Raw genomic sequence first — 20,493 nt, 5'->3', positions numbered from 1 at the left:
GGTACATTTCTCTTTATTTTAGCTAGGTAAGCTATTAAATAGTTAATAACTATTTAATAGCTATTGTACATGGTTAAAATAAATTGAAAGGTACCTGTAAAATAAATATAAATCCTAAGATAGCTAGAATATAATTATTATTTATATTGTAGCTATATTAGGGTTTATTTTAAAGGTAAGTATTTAGTTTTAAATAGGATTCATTTAGTTAATAAGAGTTAATTTATTTAGATTTATTTAATTAATATTTAAGTTAGGGGGGCGTTAGGGTTAGACTTAGGTTTAGGGGTTAATCATTTTATTACAGTGGCGGCGGCGTAGTGGGGGGCAGGATAGGGGTTAATAAATTTATTATAGGTTGCGGCGGGTTCATGGAGCGGCGGTTTAGGGGTTAAACTATTTATTTAGTTGCGGAGAGGTGCGGGATCAGCAGGATAGGGGTTAATAATTTTATAATAGAGGGCGACGGTGTAGGGGGGGCAGGATAGGGGTTACTAGGTATAATGTAGGTGGCAGCGGTGTCCGGGAGCGGCGGTTTAGGGGTTAATACATTTATAAGACTTGCGGCGGGGTCTAGGAGCGGCGGTTTAGGGGTTAATACATTTATAAGACTTGCGGCGGGGTCTAGGAGCGGCGGTTTAGGGGTTAGTAACTTTATTTAGTTGCGGGGGCCTCCGGGGGCGCCGGTATAGGGGGTAGAACAGTGTAGTTTAGTGTGAGTGCTTAGTGACAGGCTAGCAATAAAGCTGGGAAAAAGCCGAAGGGCAGCGAGATCGGATGAGTGATAACTGTCACAGTCCGCTGCTCATCGCCCCGCGGCTTTTTGACAGCTTTATTTGATAACTTAGGCGAACGTATTCAAGGTCCGCGGCGGCGAAGGTAGGCGAGCTTAGGCGGACGTATTGGACCGGCGAAGCCAGAAAAGTAGACGGCTTGATAAGTAGCCCCCAGAGCATGCAATTTTAAACAACGTTCTAATGTACTTCTATTATCAATTTTTCTTAAATCTCTTGATATCTTTTGTTGAAAAGCTCATTTATGGAGCACTTTTTTGGCAGCATTTTTGCAAGAATGTTATCCATTTGAAAGAGCACTAGATGGCAACACTATTTCCTGCCATGTAGTGTTCCAGATGCCTACCTAGGTATCTCTTCAACAAAGAATATTATGGGAATGAAGCAAATATGATAATATCGCTTAAAGTTAAGTTTACAACTCTCTCTACATATTTATGAGACTGTGGGCTCCAGGTACGGAGCAGCAAAGCACCTGCAAGCCTACTTCCCGCAATGTAAGAAGAGAGATTGCGAAGAGAAATTACTGAGAGCTTACTCTCTGTGATTGACAGTCCCTCTTCTTGCGCAAGGGAAGGGGCGGGCATTACACACTCATCAGAATGTGTAATGATGCATATGGCCCAGCGGGCGAACAGATCCGCTGACCGTATATAGCGAAGGTGTGTGGACAACTTCTGAAGCTTGTCCGCACGCCAGTTAATACATGGAGCCCTGTATGTGAGGACGTGAAGGTCTGTATATTTGAGCCTGTTTTTGAATGTGCTTATACAAATGTGTCACTGTTTTCTCATTAATCCTTTAAATCTATTTTACGTACAATAAGCTGGTCTGAGCTGTGTTTTTTTTCCAGCATATACTGTATATCCCATATTTGGGGTTTTAACAACATTGTGGAATGTAGAACTGTAAGCAGGAATAGTTGCCACATTTAAGCTAGCCAATGGAAAACCATAAATTCAATCTGTTATATCAAATAATTTTACAGTTTCCAGACAAAAACATGGATCACACATATGTTACGTAGTATAGAGTAACCCAACAGATTACTCTCGAGGTATAAAGATGACTTTGTGGACAGGTGGTAGAGTCTCAAAGCCACTTTCCTTTGGATTAATGTCCAGATCCTTTGGATCAACAGTAGCTTTAAGGGTAAATTTCTGTAGAATCGTTGTAAAGAAAATAAACAGTTGCATTCGAACCATGCTCTCTCCTGCGCAACCTCTTTTTCCTGTGATATTACATGAAAAGAAAAGCTATTAGACATCTGTAATATATCTCAGTTTCATTACAATGGAATGTATAATCTGGCTCTTTATATATAGACTAAATCAATATCATATACTAGAGAGAGGTACTAGATAGTCATTCACCTACATGGTTACCTAGTAATACCAAGAGAAGGGAGCTATGTCATATGGAATCTATCTCCAGCAGGTTGATAGACATGAGACATACATATTATATGAAGACTGTTTCTCTTTAGGGTAACAATGAGCAGCAGACAAATGTATGCAACAGAGTCTCCTTCCTTACAAAGTAAAACAATTACATGGACGGCTGAGATATAAGTAAAATATTCTGTCCCTCCCCCTGTAGGGTGACACAAAAAAATAAATTAATATTTGCCTCTTCTTCTTAATAAGTGACACACATAAGAGAGAACTAGGGGATATGGGGACTGTCCATTCCTCTGCAGGGTGACACAATAACACAGACAGAAAATAACTATTGGGCATTGACCCAAGACAAACAGGATTACTTTAGAGACCACCCTGGAGTATGATCATTAAACTACTTTATAAGTCATTTGCATATCTTCAGACATCATCAGGCTTGTAAAAGTCATCAGCTAAGATAAAACAATTCTGGTGTGATGACTTCAGAATGATTAGCAGATTACCTTACTGATTACATCACAAGCATGAACAGCCAATGAATGACTCTAGAGTTATCAAATTTAAATATTTTGGCCTGTGGGCATACTTCAAAATGGCTTCTGATGACTAGTCTGGTATCATCAATTACTTCAGATTGACTACAGGAAGATTATCCGTTTTGATTATGGGAGTCTGTCCCTTCCACTGCAAGGTGACATAATAAGACAGAAAATAGGGAGCTAATTGGATACGGAGTCTATATAACCGAATGTCACTTACAGTGCTAATCAATGTACTAATTCTTACGTATAGCTTTCAGACCTACCTGCACCAAATACCATGAAACCATTATTTTTCTTAAATTGGCCACTTTCATCCAAAAAATGGTCAATGTTGATTTCTGAGGGAGTTTTAAACTGGGACGGATCCTTTAGTGCCGTAGTTAACACTGGTAACACATCAGTACCCTATAAAGAAACAAATTAAATCAGTAATTTTCTTACACCTAGATTACAAGTTTTGCGCTATAGAGGATGCGAAACGTTATTTCGCCTTCCATAGCGTTGACATTACAAGCTTTTGTAAAGCCGCCTTGTGCATGCAATATGGTGGCTATGAGCTCCATACCGCACACAATCCAAGGGCTGCTTTGATGTGCACGCTTTCCCCATTTTTTGATGTGCACGCTTTCCCCATTTTTTGATGTGCACGCTTTCCCCATTTTTTGATGTGCACGCTTTCCCCATTTTCCAATGGGTAGCTTAGGTTTTTGTTAGTTTTTTTATTTTGGTGGGTTGGTTAGGTGGCGGTTGGGGTTTACAGGGAAAAGAGCTGATTTTTTTTAGGGCAATGCCCTACAAAGGCCATTTTAAGGACTATTGCTAGTTTATTGTAGGCTAGATTTTTGTATTTTGGGGGGCTTTTTTATTTTTATAGGGCTATTAGATTATGTGTAATTGTTTTTATTTTGGATAATTTTGTTTGTTATTTTTTGCAATTAGTGTTAGTTATTTTTTTGTAATTTAGTATTTTTTATTTTTTGTAATAAAATAGATTTAATTGTTTTTAGTAGTGTTAGGTTTTTTTAATGTGTAATTTAATTGGTAGTTATTTAAATTTTATAATAGTTGTTAGGTTAATTTATAGTTTTTTTTTTATTTCACAAGTAAGTTTTTATTTATTTTAAGATAGGGACATTCTAATTTTAATTTAAAGTTAGGGGGTTGTTAAGTTTAGGGGTAATAGTTTAATTTAGTTTTTTGCAATGTGGGGGCTGGCGATTTAGGGGTTAATAAGTTTATTTAGTGGCGGTGAAGTGGGAGGCCAGAGGTTTAGGGGTTAATAACTTTATTTAGTGGTGGCGATGTCGGGGAGCTTCTGAATAGGGGTAATAACTTTTATTAGTGGCGGCGATGTCGGGAGCAGCAGATTAAGAGGCCTATTTATCAAGCCGTCAACTTACTTGCATTCGACGGCACCAATACGCTCGCCGGACATCGCCTAACATCGCTGCCGCAAACCTGAATACGTTCTCCATAGTTAACAAAGAAGCTGTCAAAAAGCCGCGCACCAAGTACGGGACGATGAGCAGCGGACTGTTGTTAACTGACAGTCATCGATCTCGCTGCTCTTCTGCTTTTTCCCAGCTTTATTTGTATACTGTCACTAAACACTGCCACTATACTAAACTGTATAACCCCTATACAGCTGCTCCTTGACCCCGCCGCAACTAAATAAACTTATCAACCCCTATCCCACTGCTCCCGGAGCCCACCGCCACCTACATTATGTTCTTAACCTCTAATCTGTCACCCCCTATACCGCCGCGACCTACATTGTTATTAACCCCTATCCTGCCGCTCCTGGAGCCCACCGCAACTAAATAAAGTTATTAACCCCTAAACCGCCAGCCCCCCACATCGCCATAAACTAAATTAACCTATTAACCCCTAAACCTAACAACCCACTAACTTTATATTAAATATTAACTCATCCCTATCTTATAATCAATTTAAACTTACCTTTAAAATTATATTAAATTACATTAAATTAATAATTAATCTACCCTAACTTTTATAATAAAATTACATTATACTATTAATTTACCTATCCTAACTGTTATACTACACTTACATTAAACTATATTTAGCTATTAATTAACCTACCCTAACTATTAGACTAAAATTACATTAAAATATATTAAATTAATAATTAATCTACCCTAACTTTTATAATAAAATTACATTAAACTACAAATTAAATTAACTATATTATATATTTAGAAACCTAACCCTACTCAAATAATTTAAATCTACACGAAAAAATTACTAAGTTACAAAAAACTAACAACTATGTTATAAAAAATAACAAACACTAAATTACACAAAAAAAATAAACACTAAGTTACAAAAAATAAAAAAGAAATTATCAAAGATTTAAACTAATTACACCTAATCTAAGGGCCCTATGAAAATAAAAAATCCCCCCCAAAATAAAAAATCCCTAACCTACAATAGACTACAAATAGCCCTTAAAAGGGCCTTTTGCGGGGCATTGCCCCAAAGAAATCAGCTCTTTTACCTGTAAAAAAAAATAAAATACAAACACCCCCCAACAGTAAAATCCACCACCCACACAACCAACCCCCTAAATAAAAACCTAACTAAAAAACGTAAGCTCCCCATTGCCCTGAATAGGGCATTTAAATGGACATTGCACTTAAAAGGGAATTTAGCTCTATTGCTGCCCAAACCCTAATCTAAAAATAAAACCCACCCAATAAACCCTTAAAAAATCCTAACACTAACCCCTGAAGATCAACTTACAGTTTTGAAGATCTGACATCCATCCTCCAAGAAGCCGGGAGAAGTCCTCATCGAAGCCGGCAGAAGTCTTCATCCAAGCCGCCGAAGTCTTCATCCAAGCCCGCAGAAGTCTTCACCCAGACGGCATCTTCTATCTTTATCCATCGGCGTAGAGCGGCTCCATCTTCCAGACATCTGACGCGGAGCATCCTTTTCCATCGACGTCTTCTTGAACTATGAATGTTCCTTTAAATGACATCATCCGGATGGATGAAGATAGAAGATGCCGTCTGGGTGAAGACTTCTGTGGGCTTGGATGAAGACTTCGGCCGCTTGGATGAAGACTTCGGCAGCTTGGATGAAGACTTCTGCTGGCTTCGATGAGGACTTCTCCCGGCTATTTGGAGAATGGATGTCGGATCTTCAAAACTGTAAGTGAATCTTCAGGTGTTAGTGTTAGGATTTTTTAAGGGTGTATTGGGTGGGTTTTAGTTTTGATTAGGGTTTGGGCTGCAATAGAGCTAAATGCCCTTTTAATGGCAATGCCCATCCAAATGCCCTTTTCAGGGCAATGGGGAGCTTAGGTTTTTTTAGTTAGGTTTTTATTTGGGGGGTTGGTTGTGTGTGTGGTGGGTTTTACTGTTTGGACGGTGTTTCTATTTTTTATTTATAGGTAAAACAGCTGATTTCTTTGGGGCAATGCCCTGCAAAATGCCCTTTTAAGGGCTATTTGTAATTTATTGTAAGCTAGGGTTTTTTTTTTTTAATTTTGGGGGGGCTTTTTTATTTTCATAGGGCCCTTAGATTAGGTGTTATTAGTTTAAATCTTTGATAATTTCTTTTTTATTTTTTGTAACTTAGTGTTTATTTTTTTTTGTGTAACTTAGTTGTTAGTTTTTTGTAAGTTAGTAATTTTTTAGTGTAGATTTAAATTATTTGAGTAGGGTTAGGTTTTTAAATATATAATATAGTTAATTTAATTTGTAGTTTAATGTAATTTAGTCTAATAGTTAGGGTAAATTAATTATTAGTTTAATATAGTTTAATGTAATTTTAATATAATAGTTAGGGTAGGTTAATTATTATAGTTTAATTTCATTTTAAAGGTAAGTTTAAATTGATTATAAGATAGGGATGAGTTAATATTTAATATAAAGTTAGCGGGTTGTTAGGTTTAGGGGTTAATAACTTTATTTAGTTGCGGTGGGCTCCGGGAGCGACAGGATAGGGGTTAATAACTTTATGTAGGTGGCGGCGGTAGCGGGGCGGTAGATTAGGGGTTAATAAGTATAATGTAGGTGGCGGCAGTGTCGGGGCATCAGATTAGAAGTTAATAAGTATAATGTAGGTTGCGGCGATGTAGGGGGTGGCAGATTAGGGGTTAATAAGTATAATGTAGGTGGCGGCGGGGTCGGGGCAGCAGATTAGGGGTTAATAAGTATAATGTAGGTGGCGGCGGTGTTGGGGCGGCAGATTAGGGGTTAATAACATAATGTAGGTGGCGGCGGTGTAAGGGGCGGCAGATTAGGGGTGTTTAGACTCGGGGTTTATGTTAGGATGTTAGGTGTAAACATAACTTTTATTGTCCCATAGGAATCAATGTGATATCGGGCGGATTGAAAACCAGGTACGCTGGGCCGGAATAGTGGCAAAGCGTACCTGGTAGATATTTGTTAACTAGCAAAAGTAGTCAGATAGTGCCGAATTTGCATTCGGAACATCTGTAGTGACGTAAGCATCGATCTGTGTCGGACTGAGATAGGCGGATTGTATGTTATGTCACAAAATTCTACTTTTGCCGGTCTGTAGGGTTTGATAAATAAGGCGAATCAAGCTCGCCACATTTATGCTGCGGAATTCCAGGGAATTTGCGGTGGACGGCTTGATAAATAGGCCCCAAAGTGTTAATAACTTTATTATAGTGTTTGCGATGTGGGAGGGTGGCGGTTTAGGGGTTAATAGGTAGTTTATGGGTGTTAGTGTACTTTGTAACATTTTAATCATGAGCTTTGTGTAACAGTTTTGTTGCGCAAAACTCATAACTACTGGTCTCTGATAGCAGAACAGATTGTGTCGGTATAGGCTGTAACGCAAGCATTTTAGCCTAACCGCACAACCTGTAATACCGGTGCTATGGAAATCCTACGCAAAAACGTCATTTTTTTTGAGTGCAGGATTGATGTTGCATTAGAGGCTAAAATATTTGCGATATAGCTATACCGATACGACTCGTAATGGCTGTGTTTTACGGTTTTTACGCTGAAATTGCCTTTTTTCTGCGTTAAAACCGCAACGTAAAACTCGTAATCTAGGTAACTCTGCTTAAAAATGAAACATGACTATTGTGACTGGAATAGCCTCTACTATATTACTAATTATTGAAATGTGTGCACTCTATCTAGATCACAAACAAAAACAATTTTGGTGCTAGCAGTCATAATGCAATAGTAAATGAATAAATAAGAGAGTAGTCACAGCTAAAAAATAGATGCTGTGAAAAAGAATGACAAGGCAGCACTCAAATTGCATAAATAACAAGTGGTTTATTTGGTAAACCTACATATGTCAAAGACAAAATTCCCAAAACCCTTAATTACAATAAAAGGAGTGACTAATAAACCCAGGCCTGGTTAGTACTTTATCTGACACACTACCGTAAAACTGCGGTTATTACAAGTGATTGTTCGAAGTATATAACATATTTTAACTATGCACTGTTACAAACAAACAATATAACATTGCATAGTTAAAATATGTTATATACTTCGAACAATCACTTGTAATAACCGCAGTTTTACGGTAGTGTGTCAGATAAAGTACTAACCAGGCCTGGGTTTATTAGTCACTCCTTTTATTGTAATTAAGGGTTTTGGGAATTTTGTCTTTGACATATGTAGGTTTACCAAATAAACCACTTGTTATTTATGCAATTTGAGTGCTGCCTTGTCATTCTTTTTCACAGCATCTATTTTTTAGCTGTGACTACTCTCTTATTTATTCATTTACTATTGCATTATGACTGCTAGCACCAAAATTGTTTTTGTTTGTGATCTAGATAGAGTGCACACATTTCAATAATTAGTAATTTGGACATATGCAGCTAATTTAATGCTGTTTCAGTTGAGCACCTATCTTTGATTACGAACCGAGTGGAGTTCATTTATTATTTGGTATCCTCCATATTGTCAAGAACGCTGTTGTTTTTCATTCTGGGGTGGAAAAATGGCATTTAAAATTACTGATGACAGATGGCAAAGTGATGTGAGTGAAGTTTTTAAAGCCACAATTATCATTGATGAGGAAAACATTGATGAAAAAAGTGAGGATGTGTTTACAGCGTTTAAACTATATAAAGCTAAAGCTATTAAAGAATTGAAACTTAAATGGGAGATTGCTAGCCTTGAGAACTATGTTAGAGAAAAACTAATACCAAGAGGTCTAAGGATTAAACTGGACCCTGGCATTAGTTTAAGAGGACCAAATGCTGATAATGAATTTGTTGCAAAATGGAATGCAATTCTAACTAAATGTACAATTGAACTGATGGAATTAATGATATCAGAGGATAAAATTAAGTTAGAAGAAAGTAAGATTGAAGTAGAAAAGGCATATATAGCTGTAAATATTTTTTCTGTAGATCCAGCTTTCGAAAAACTAAATAAAGAGATTCAAAGGAATCTAGATAAATTACAAAATGAAGTGAAATTTAGAAAGAGGAAAAAATTAATGAGAGATCAGGATGATGAAAGGAAAAACAAGATCTATATCTACAGAAACAGTAATAACAGCAGGTTTTCATATGACTCAGGGACTGACAACTCAGATAATGAGCAAAATGAAATTGTGGCAGGCTCTTCTTCAGACCTGCCCCCTTTAGGCGGAAAACAAGGAGGGGGCAGGAGAAAGAGAGGGAGGTGGACGCTCTTCAAACAGGAGAAGAGGTGGTGGGAGGTACAAGAACAACAGAGGTACACGGATGTTAACCAGGAATCAGAGGGTATAACCTCTATTCTTGGCTCACACGGATCTGGGGGTGTTGACACCCTCAGGGTTGTGAACTTATCTTCCGTCCCCCTTTCCCTCACACAAATGTCACTGCTAAGTAAAGGTTTGTCGTTCTGTCCATCGGCACATCTGGATAAATTTGAATTCATAAAAGACCTAAACTTATTTGCCAGGAAGTTGGTACTTAAAAAAGAGATGAATAGAAAAATGGGTCCGGATGTGCCTCGGGACAGAAGTGACAAACCTGCCCTGGATGATTTACTGTCACTCTTAGAGGAGCAAAATGAGGATGTTGATATTACTCAACACCCTAAAAAATCCAATTTTAGACCGACTTCAAAATACATGCCCCCACTCTCAACAGCTCCAGAGATTCAAAACTTTGTAAGATGCGTTGAAAGAGAGATTGGGGATCTACAAGGATGTGAAGTTGTTCAGGATAATTTGAGTTTAGATGAGAGAAGGTCTCTCAAAGAATTACTCAATAGTAAGGGACTCATTTTTAAATCATCCGACAAGGGTGGTAATTTGGTGGTCATGAATGATCATGACTATGTGACAGAAATCCAGAGGCAATTATCTAATACTACACAGTATGAATTGACTAACAGAACTGCATTTGATACATCTTGTAATGAGCTTTTGTTTATTCTCAATGATGCTTTGAGAGAGGGGCTAATAACAACCAAAGAACATGCATTCATGTTCAAAAAGTTTCCAATTGTGCCAACCTTTTACTGCATCCCCAAGCTGCATAAAAGCATGAGCAAACCGCCGGGACGACCAATTATCTCGGGCATAGGGGGGCCTATGTAAGGAGCGAGTAGATATATAGACTACTTTATGAGACCCTTCCTGAGTTCATTGCCCTCCTATGTCCAGGATACTTCGGATGTCCTTAGGAAATTAGATGGCATTGACGTTGATGAAGACACATGGTTAGTGACCCTTGATGTCGAGTCGTTATACTCCTCGATCTCCCATAATGTGGGAATCAGAGCGACCAGATATTTTCTTGAACAAAGAGGGCATGATTTTCAAAAACATACTGATTTTGTAATCTCTTTGTTACAACTCATTTTGAACAATAATATATTCCAATTTGATGGAAGATATTATAGACAGCTCCAAGGCACGGCCATGGGTGCCACATGTGCCCCCACATATGCCTGTTTACACCTAGGCTTATGGGAGGCACGAGAGGTTTTTTCGTGTTTTGAATCCCTAGTGGAGGCACATGTGGCACTCTGGCTCCGCTATGTGGACGATATTCTACTCCTGTGGCGGGGCAGCAAAGAGTTGTTAGAAAATTTCTTGAGTATTTTGAACTCTGACAATGGGTACAACATCTTTCTTACATGTGAAATGAGTAAAGATGAAGCAACTTTCTTAGATCTATCAATTAGGAAAGAAGGTAGACATCTAACCACTAGGGTCCATCGCAAATCAACGGCCACTAATAGCCTTTTACATGCTACTAGCCACCATCCTGAATGCCTAAAAACTGGCATTCCAGTTGGCCAATTCCTTCGGTTGAGAAGGAATTGTTCCGACTTAGAGGAGTTTGAATCACAGGCCAAAGACATGTCGTCTAGGTTCCTTGAAAGAGGATATTCTAAGAGACAGGTTAAAAGGGCCTGGACAAGGGCTAGGAACAGCACAAGAAATGATTTGCTCTATAAACATAATGCAGTTAAAAGGAATGGTGATAAGGTACGCCTCATAACTAAGTACAACGCACACTGGGGCAAACTTAGAGACATAATGAATAAATATTGGCACATGTTGACTATTGATACTGAACTAAAAGACTATGTAGGAGACTTCCCTTTGTTGACAGCACGCAGAGCTGACAGTCTTAAGGATAAGCTTGTTAGAAGTGAATACACAAGAGAACCGAAAACCAATTGGTTAAGCACAAGAGGCAAATGGCAAGGCTGTAGCCCTTGTGGGCATTGTGTGTACTGCAGGTTTATACAAAAAACATGTAAATTTGAAACTCTAACAGGTAGACAATACAATATAAAACAATGGATAACCTGCAACACTACAGGTGTCATTTACCTCTTGCACTGCTCATGCCCCCTATTTTACATAGGGAAAACTAAGCGTGATCTGAAAGATCGAGTCAGAGAGCATAGGGAGGACATTAAGAACAAAGAGCAGGATAGCCCAGTGGCCAGACACTTTGAATTATATCATAATTCTGATTTTACTATTATGAAAGTAACTGGCATTCAGCACATAAAACAGCACCGCCGTGGTGGTGATGTTGATAATATGCTATTAAGGAATGAATCCCGATGGATTTATCGATTAAATACTCTGGCTCCAAATGGCCTTAATGAAAAAATAGATTTCTCATGCTTTCTGTAGAACTTTCCCTAGTAGGGGACAAATGTTAAAGAACCTTTTGGTATCTCTATACTTACATTATTTCAGTTGTGTATATAATAGTCATTAGTTTAGCCTAAAAGATAAGAAAAAGTTTTGAGATGTAAAAATTGCAATGGTAGATAAATTGTGTAGTTTTGATTTTGCCATCCCAGAATGGAAAAGAAAAACCCAAATATATGTTGCATAACATGTAATTATTTAACAAATATAATGTTTGTGCAATTAAAAGTTTTTGTTTATCTTTGAATATGAGGTTGCAATATGGTGCTAAAACTGTCATCAATTAAATATTTAAATTAGCTATTGTGCTATAAAAGGGGTGTTTTCACTACAGACAAGCATCCGATGAAGCCCTAAAGTCATCCCACTAAGGGGAGGGGCGAAACGCGTCATGCCTGACGTTTTGTGAAGCGGCAACTGTTTGAAGTGGAGTGCCAAGTCCCTGGCAGCTGGTTTAAAGCATACCGAGTTACTATGATGTGGTTCTAACAACTGACAAGCACGCAGCAGTCTTGAATAGAAGTTCCGGTTTTGTAAATACAAGGAGGCATTAAAACCGTAATGGAGCCTTAACACAAATCACTTTGTTTGGAGAATTACCAGGATCCGGCATGAGAAATATGCATAGTTTGGAGTGATCAAGTGGTAATTATAAAAGCTAGTGTTGGAGCGAATACAGGAACTTTGTACCGCGAATGTGGTGAGACTGTTTGTTCAGTAAATCTATAACAGTTGGTTTTCCAATCAGTAACGCTGGAACTGCTTCTTTGTAACACATTTCATTTACAGAGCGTGTGATTCACACTAAGTGCTCTGTTAAAACGGACATTTGTTAATCTGTGTCTCTTTTGAATTTTGTTGCAACAGTTTATCTTTCACACATTGTTTGTTTGTAACAGTGCATAGTTAAAATATGTTATATACTTCGAACAATCACTTGTAATAACCGCAGTTTTACGGTAGTGTGTCAGATAAAGTACTAACCAGGCCTGGGTTTATTAGTCACTCCTTTTATTGTAATTAAGGGTTTGGGGAATTTTGTCTTTGACATATGTAGGTTTACCAAATAAACCACTTGTTATTTATGCAATTTGAGTGCTGCCTTGTCATTCTTTTTCACAGCATCTATTTTTTAGCTGTGACTACTCACTTATTTATTCAGCCTCTACTATATGTAAATACACATATTACACTAATTAAGGAGAAGTAGAAAAGTGCTAAAAAGTGTGATATTTAATAAAATAAAATATTAACCTTATAAAACATTGCAACCCTCGCTGTTAATTGTACACACAGATTTTATAGCCAAGCTCACATTTTATTCAAAATGAATGTTATAGTTTGAGAGACGGATTTACAGCCTAGCAGCCTGTGGGCACCAAAATCACCCAGCTTTCCCCGGTCATCATTTACTTATGTGCCTGCGACCTTAATTAATTAATCAATTTTGTATTTATTGTTTTGCCTTGAAAAGTAACAATATGAAAAACTAATATCTGAGTCTACAATAAAATCTACATGACCGGTATTTATAATAGGCAGAGACAGGCGCCCCTCTGTAGGCATATGCCCACTCTGCCTTATTATAAATCCGGCCCTGTAGATTTTATTGTAGACTCAGATATTAGTTTTTCATATTGCTACTTTTCAAGGCAAAAAAAATAAATACAAAATTGAATGGTAGATTAATGTGCTAGAAGAATTTAGGTTAGGAAATCTTAAAGGGACATGAAACCCACATTGTTTATGTCATGATTCAGACAGAGAATAGAATTTTAAACAACTTTACAAATTATCTTAGTTACTTCATTTTCTTTGCATCCTTTGTTGAAGAAGCAGCAATACACTACCGGGAACTAGCTGAACACATTGGTGAGCCAATAACATGAGACATGTGTGCAGACACCAATCAGCAGTTCCTCTTCAACTAAGGATACCAATAGAACAATACAAATTACATAATAGAAGAAAATAGGAAAGTTGTTTAAAATCACATGCTCTATCTGAATCATGGAAGAAAAATAAAAAATATGGGTTGTTTGCTCCTTTAAAGGGACAATCTAGTCAAAATTTAACTTTCATGATTCAGATAGGGCATGTAATTTTAATCAACTATCCTATGTACTTTTATCATCAAATTTGCTTTGCACTCTTGGTATTCTTTGTTGAAAGCTAAACCTAGGTAGGCTCATATGCCAATTTCTAAGCCTTTGAAGGCCTCTTCTTATCTCAGAGCATTTTCAAAGTTATTCACAGCTAGACAGCGCTAGTTTCCGTGTTTCATATAGCTAATACTGTGCTCACTCCCATGGAGTTATTTATGTGTCAGCACTGATTGACTAAAATGCAAGTCTGTCAAAAGAACTGCAGTCTGCAGAGGCTTAGATACAAGGTAATTACAGAGGTAAAAAGTGTATAATTATAACTGTGTTGGTTATGCAAAACTGGGGAATGGGTAATAAAGGGATTATGTATCTTTTTAATCAATAAAAATTCTGGTGTAGACTTTAACTTCTTTATATACCCGCATATACCTTTGGAATGTGATATCCATGGTAAAATATGTCTCTTGTAGTAGAGCGAATTAAGCCCATTGGAAAAACATCACTATATCTCTGAATTTCATGGATAACCGCATTCATGTAGGGCATATTATTCCTGTCTTCCACCAATGGCTCACGATTGTGTCCAATCACCTGGTCAATCTCCTCTTGTAACTTTGCTGTATTTTACCCAGTGGAAAAAATAGGGAGAGGTTAACTGAAGATGGTTTGTAGATGATGTGAGCAGAACTTTCATGATTAAGATAGACCATGCAATTTTTAAAAACAAATCTTTCCAATTCCCTTAAATTATGAAATTGTGCTCAGTTGTGTTATACAGTTTCTGAGACACTAACTCTTATTGAGCATATGCAGGAGTATATAGTGTATGCATATGCTAGCATGCGATTGGCTGATGACTATCACATGGTACAGGAGGCTGGCAAATGGGGGAAAAAACAACTAAATTTGCCAGAAAAAAAAATCTGCTGAACTTCAAAGTAAGTGTTATTTTACTGACATTTTATTATGCACTTGTTAATTATGTGATATAATTTCATTATTTATGTTGCCCCCTTTCCTGTAATTCCATTTTGAATTAGTGAGCTTTTTAGTTCCTGTTAGAAATGAAAGTGCAGAACACTGGTATATTCCACACAGCCATTGGCTGCACACTCTAGTGACCTATTTATAACTGTCTCTAATTGGTCACAGCAGAGAAGGTAACCTAGTAATAGTAACACTATCTAATAAAAATAATTGCACACAAAAGTTATAAAGGCTCAAAGATATGGCATCTCAGGTGTTAAAAAAAAAAAAAAGGGCAGGTAAAAGGCTATAACATAGAGATACATACATATACAGTACATGTCCAAAGATGTGTATGTATGTATGTGTGTGTGTATATATATTGCATAAAAAATATATATATTTATATATATGTGTGTATATATACATACATGTATAAATAAGTATTTTTATATATATATATATATATATATATATATATATATATATATATATATATACATACATACACACACACACACATTTTATATATATATATATATATATATATATATATATATATATATATATATATATATATATATATATAATATAATAGCCCTTTCCAGTCAAATACCTGTTCATATACCATATCTCTTTTAACCCTTGTAAAACATTGTTTTTTGTTAGCAGAATGTGTATATATGTGTGTAAGAGTTTATTTTAATTAGTTTGCAATGTGTTCTCTGAACATTTTTTTTAACCCTTACACTTTATGCTAGGTCTGAAGCCACGCTAATACTTTTAACGCAATTTCTGTTTGTGCGCGTAAGTTAGCATGGTTGCGATATTGCTTCCCTGTGTGTGTTGGGGCTACAGAAAAAGTAAGGTAAAATCTCTGACTACCATACTTAGGGCCAGATTACGAGTGGAGCCCAATATTGCACTTACGCGAGTGCGGTATTTGCACTCGACTCAATTAAACCAACGCACGTAAATTTGCCGAAAGCCAAGCGCTCATGAGAGCACGCTTCTATACTCTCCAATGAGAGCCTCGTTTTCATGCCGGCAGCCACAGGAAACCACATAGCGCAGTGCAGGGGTCAAATTGTGCAGCAATAAGTAACTATATATGTATATGAATATATACATATATATTTATGTGTTTATATGTGTATATATAAACACATAAATATATATGTATATAAGCATATACATATATATTTATAGTGAAAACACAGTCCCCCATTGACCTCCATGTAAAGGCACTGTAGGTGCCGTTTTTTGTTTTTTTTCAAACACCCCACATCCCCTAACTTTATCCCCTTATAACTGCTTTGTGCTGTTTAAGAAAAAAAAAACTTCATATTTATTTTAGATCTTAATGTACTGTCCTCTTTATTTTGGGGGCAATTGAGTTAACTTTTTCTTTTTCACCAGAGGTCTGACCTCCACTTAAATTGCGTTTAATGGAAAGTGAAAATGCGAGCTTGCGGTTACATTAACCAGCCACTTGTAATGGCTGGTCATTTATCATGTGCTGATAATCTGGCAAATTTGCCCCTTTTAAGGGCGCACATTAAGATTTACTCATAATCTGTCCTTTAGAAAGCATCTTGTAATGTTTTTTGAAAGTAAAAGGGTTCAGAACTCTGAACAGAGAACCTCACCATCTATATAGCCAGGGATCATGTGAAGGCACAGGACTTGTATGGAGTGGAGAACCCAGTGACTAAGCTTTTTATTTACAATTTATATAAGTGCATTTTGTTATGTGTCTTTTTCAGTGAGTTTTAAAATCCTTGAATCAGAGAAGAGCTTTCTCATTTTGTCTTGTTACATTATTTTAATTTAACAAGAACCGTAACAATAAAAACAAAAAGAAGACACCACCTAGGGCAGACAGCCAAACTCTTGGAAGGCAAAGCGGTAATGATATTACTCAACAAGAACCAAATCGCTGTGGTAAACAACTGCTCTCCAAATTATAAAGGATTTATTCAGGACGCTTTATGAACTGGAGACTTCTGTTTAGTATACAATAAATATATATTTTTTGATGACTTTATTAGAGTTACTACAGTCTATTCTCTCAAGTGTACTTGCTATTTACATTGTTTGCTGGTGTTATTGCCTTTGTAAGGATTGATTCTCTTGTTATTATTATTGTGTATTAGAGTGTCTATTGCAGGGGTATCAAGCTCAGTGTATCTGGGGTCCATTGGCCAAGTGCCCTTCTTCCACGAGGGGCTGCTTGAACAGAGTGAATGTTCTTGAACTGGATAAACCAGGAACTGGAAGGGACATTTACCTAAGTAGTAGTGCATGGTGGGAGTTGTAGCCAAGGCATACACAGTTGCCCATGTTTATCTTGTGAGTGCAGTGATTATTCTAAAACTGTATAATAGCGTAAAAATTTGCATTTATCCATGCAGTGCATGGTGGGATTCTACACTGTACAATGCATGCATGCATGCTAGTTACACTTATTAGCACCCTTAAAAAAAAATGAACGGCCCAAATTAATGATTTAACTTATAAACAAGGGAGGGACAGATCAAACTATCTTTAACCCCTTAACGACCAGCGTCGTACCCTGTACAACACTGGTCGTTATGCCCTTAAGGACCAGTGACGTACCATTGGGGGATCCTACACTTAATATTAAATATATTAAAAAAATAATAATAATAAAAAAAAAACACCTTTATTTTTATACTGGCAGACTTTCTGCCAGTACTTAAGATGGTGGTGACAATTGTGAGGTGGGGGAGGGAAGAGAGCTGTTTGAGAGGGGTCAGGGAGGGATCAGGGGGTGGGATGTGTCAGGTGGGAGGCTGATCTCTACACTAAAGCTAAAATTGACCCTACAAGCTACCTAATTAACCCCTTCACTGCTGGGCATAATACAAGTGTGGTGCTCAGCGGCAATTAGCGGCCTTCTAATTACCAAAACTCAATGCCAAAGCCATATATATGTCTGATGTTTCTGAACAAAGGGGATCCCAGAGAAGCATTTATAACCATGTGTGCCATAATTGCACAAGCTGTTTGTAAATAATTTCAGAAACCTGAAGTTTGTGAAAAAGTTAGTAAAAAAGTGAACAATTTTTTTTATTTGATCGCATTTGGCGGTGAAATGGTGGCATGAAATATACCAAAATGGGTCTAGATCAATACTTTGGGATGTCTTCTAAAAAAAAATATGTACATGTCAAGGGATATTCAGGGATTCCTGAAAGATATCAGTGTCCCAATGTAACTAGCGCTAATTTAAAAAAAAAAAGTGGTTTGGAAATAGCAAAGTGCTACTTGTATTTATAGCCCTATAACTTGCAAAAAAAGCAAAGAACATGTAAAAATTGGGTATTTCTAAACTCAGGACAAAAATTAGAAACTATTTAGCATGGGTGTTTTTTGGTGGTTGTAGATGTGTAACAGATTTTGGGGGTCAAAGTTAGAAAAAGTGTTTTTTTCATCATATTTTATAATTCTTTTTATAGTAAATTATAAGATATTTGGGGAAAATAATGGTATCTTTAGAAAGTCCATTTAATGGCGAGAAAAACAGTATATAATATGTGTGGGTACAGTAAATGAGTAAGAGGAAAATTACAGCTAAACACAAACACCGCAGAAATGTAAAAATAGCCCTGGTCCTTAAGGGAAAGAAATTGAAAAATGGCCTTGTCCTTAAAGGGACATTATACACTCATTTTTTCTTTGCATAAATGTTTTGTAGATGATCTATTTATATAGCCCATAAAGGTTTTTTTTTTAAAATAAATGTATAGTTTTGCTTATTTTTAAATAACATTGCTCTGATTTTCAGACTCCTAACCAAGCCCCAAACTTTTATGTGAATACCGTCAGCTACCTTCTCCAGCTTGCTCCTGTTTGTGTAAAGGGTCTTTTCATATGCAAAAGAAGGGGGAGGGGTGGAGGGTCTTATTTGCCACTTGCAGTGGGCTTTCCAGCTGCCTTATCAACAGAGCCAAACTGACAGCTTCTAAGTACGTTTTTAAACAGTTTTATACTGGATTTTTATATCAGTATCTGTGCATCTTATTCTTTATAGTAGTGTCTTTTACATGCAGTTATATGAAAATGAGTGTATACTGTCCCTTTAAGTGGTTAGGGCTGCTTATTGCCTCAGGGCTGGTACTTTGAGACCACTGACCTATTGGGATAATTAGCTTTATAAGCTATAAAATGTTGCCATTTTCAATGTTCCCACTTTCCTTTTGTCAAGCCTGAAATTATATTAGTTAGACATAGAATTGGATTGTAGATAAAAATCAAAAAAGGCCAAGTTCTACTCATATTAAATGTTACTTTTTTTCTTAGATACCCTTATGCATATCCCATGCATTTTTTAATTTTTTTTTTTTTTTTTACAGTCCCTGTGTTTACCACATTAATTATAATTTTATTCCATGAATCTACCACCATTTCTGCAAAAAGAAATGCTTCCTTAAAGTGACAGTACACTGTAAAATTATTTTTATATTAATGTATTTTCAATGACTACCAGCTGCAGAGAATAAAATGTATGAGAAATTGCATTTTCAGGTTTATTTGTGTATATGAAGTAGCTGGGTTTTATGCTTTTAAACCACAGCCTATTATAATTAGTTGAGTTCCAGGTAAAATCATTATGTTATCACTTATAACACACTTGCTTCTTTATCTTATATTTGTCTGGAAAACCAAAGCTTAAAACTTAGAGAGAACAATGGAACATTTAAATGTTATAAATTAACTATCCTGCACCCCACTGGGAGTGTAATTTATTCTGCTGGCTGTGTTTACTTAGGCTATTCAATAGCCTACTCCAGTTTAGAAACTTTTACTATAGGTGGGGAATATCACAGGCTTAATCAGCTATTTCAAATGCCAAAATAAAGTAAAGGAGTTACTTGTAAACAATTTAATTACACTCCAACAGGGAAATTGGGAACAATTTAAAGGGGATATTTTTTTTTTGGAGGGGGGTAAATTGTCCCTTTAAATTTCTCCTTAATCTGCTACCCTCTAACTTTAGTTTGTGACCCCTTGTTTTGGTATTTGTTTTTTTGTGGAAAATGCTTTCCGTTTCAACTTTATTAAGTTCCATCATATATTTGAAGGTTTCTATCATGTCACTTCTTTCCTGTCTCTCCTCTAAACTATACATATTTATATTATAGAGTCTTTCTTTGAATGTTTTATATTTAGAACCATGTACCATTTTAATAGCCTTCCTTTAGACATTTTCTAGTGTATTTATATCCTTCAGGAGATATGGAGGCCTATTTAACAAATGTCTTGCGCACCTGATCCGACAGTGCGGATCAGGTCCGCAAGACATCGCTGAATGCAGAGAGCAATACGTTCTCCGTATTCAGCATTGCACCAGCAGCTCACAAGAGCCAATGGGCCACCAGCAGGGGGTGTCAATACACCCGATCGTACTCGATCGGGTTGAATTCCAGCAATTCCTGTCCGTCTGCTCAGAGCAGACAGACAGGGTTATGGAGCAGCAGTCTTTGTGACCGCTGCTCCATAACTTGTGTTTACGGCA

At 36.8% G+C, this 20,493-nt stretch overlaps 1 protein-coding gene across 1 annotated transcript in view; it reads right to left on the bottom strand.

The window, feature by feature from the left end:
- Positions 1-955: 955 nt before the first annotated feature.
- Positions 956-20,493, bottom strand: part of LOC128666893 (cytochrome P450 2G1) — a 52,641-nt gene continuing 33,103 nt past the window's right edge. Inside the window, exons 7-9 of the mRNA XM_053721705.1 lie at positions 14,415-14,602; positions 3,000-3,141; positions 956-2,025 (exon numbers count right to left, since the gene is read on the bottom strand). Of these exons, the coding sequence (XP_053577680.1) occupies positions 1,841-2,025; positions 3,000-3,141; positions 14,415-14,602 (515 nt within the window). The 3' untranslated portion in view covers positions 956-1,840. The remainder of the gene's footprint in view (positions 2,026-2,999; positions 3,142-14,414; positions 14,603-20,493) is intronic.

This window comes from Bombina bombina, chromosome 7 (genome assembly GCF_027579735.1).
Source record: "Bombina bombina isolate aBomBom1 chromosome 7, aBomBom1.pri, whole genome shotgun sequence".
Lineage (NCBI taxonomy): Eukaryota > Metazoa > Chordata > Amphibia > Anura > Bombinatoridae > Bombina > Bombina bombina.
Note: the sequence above shows the minus strand (reverse complement) of the source record. Positions and strands in the feature narration are given on the sequence as shown.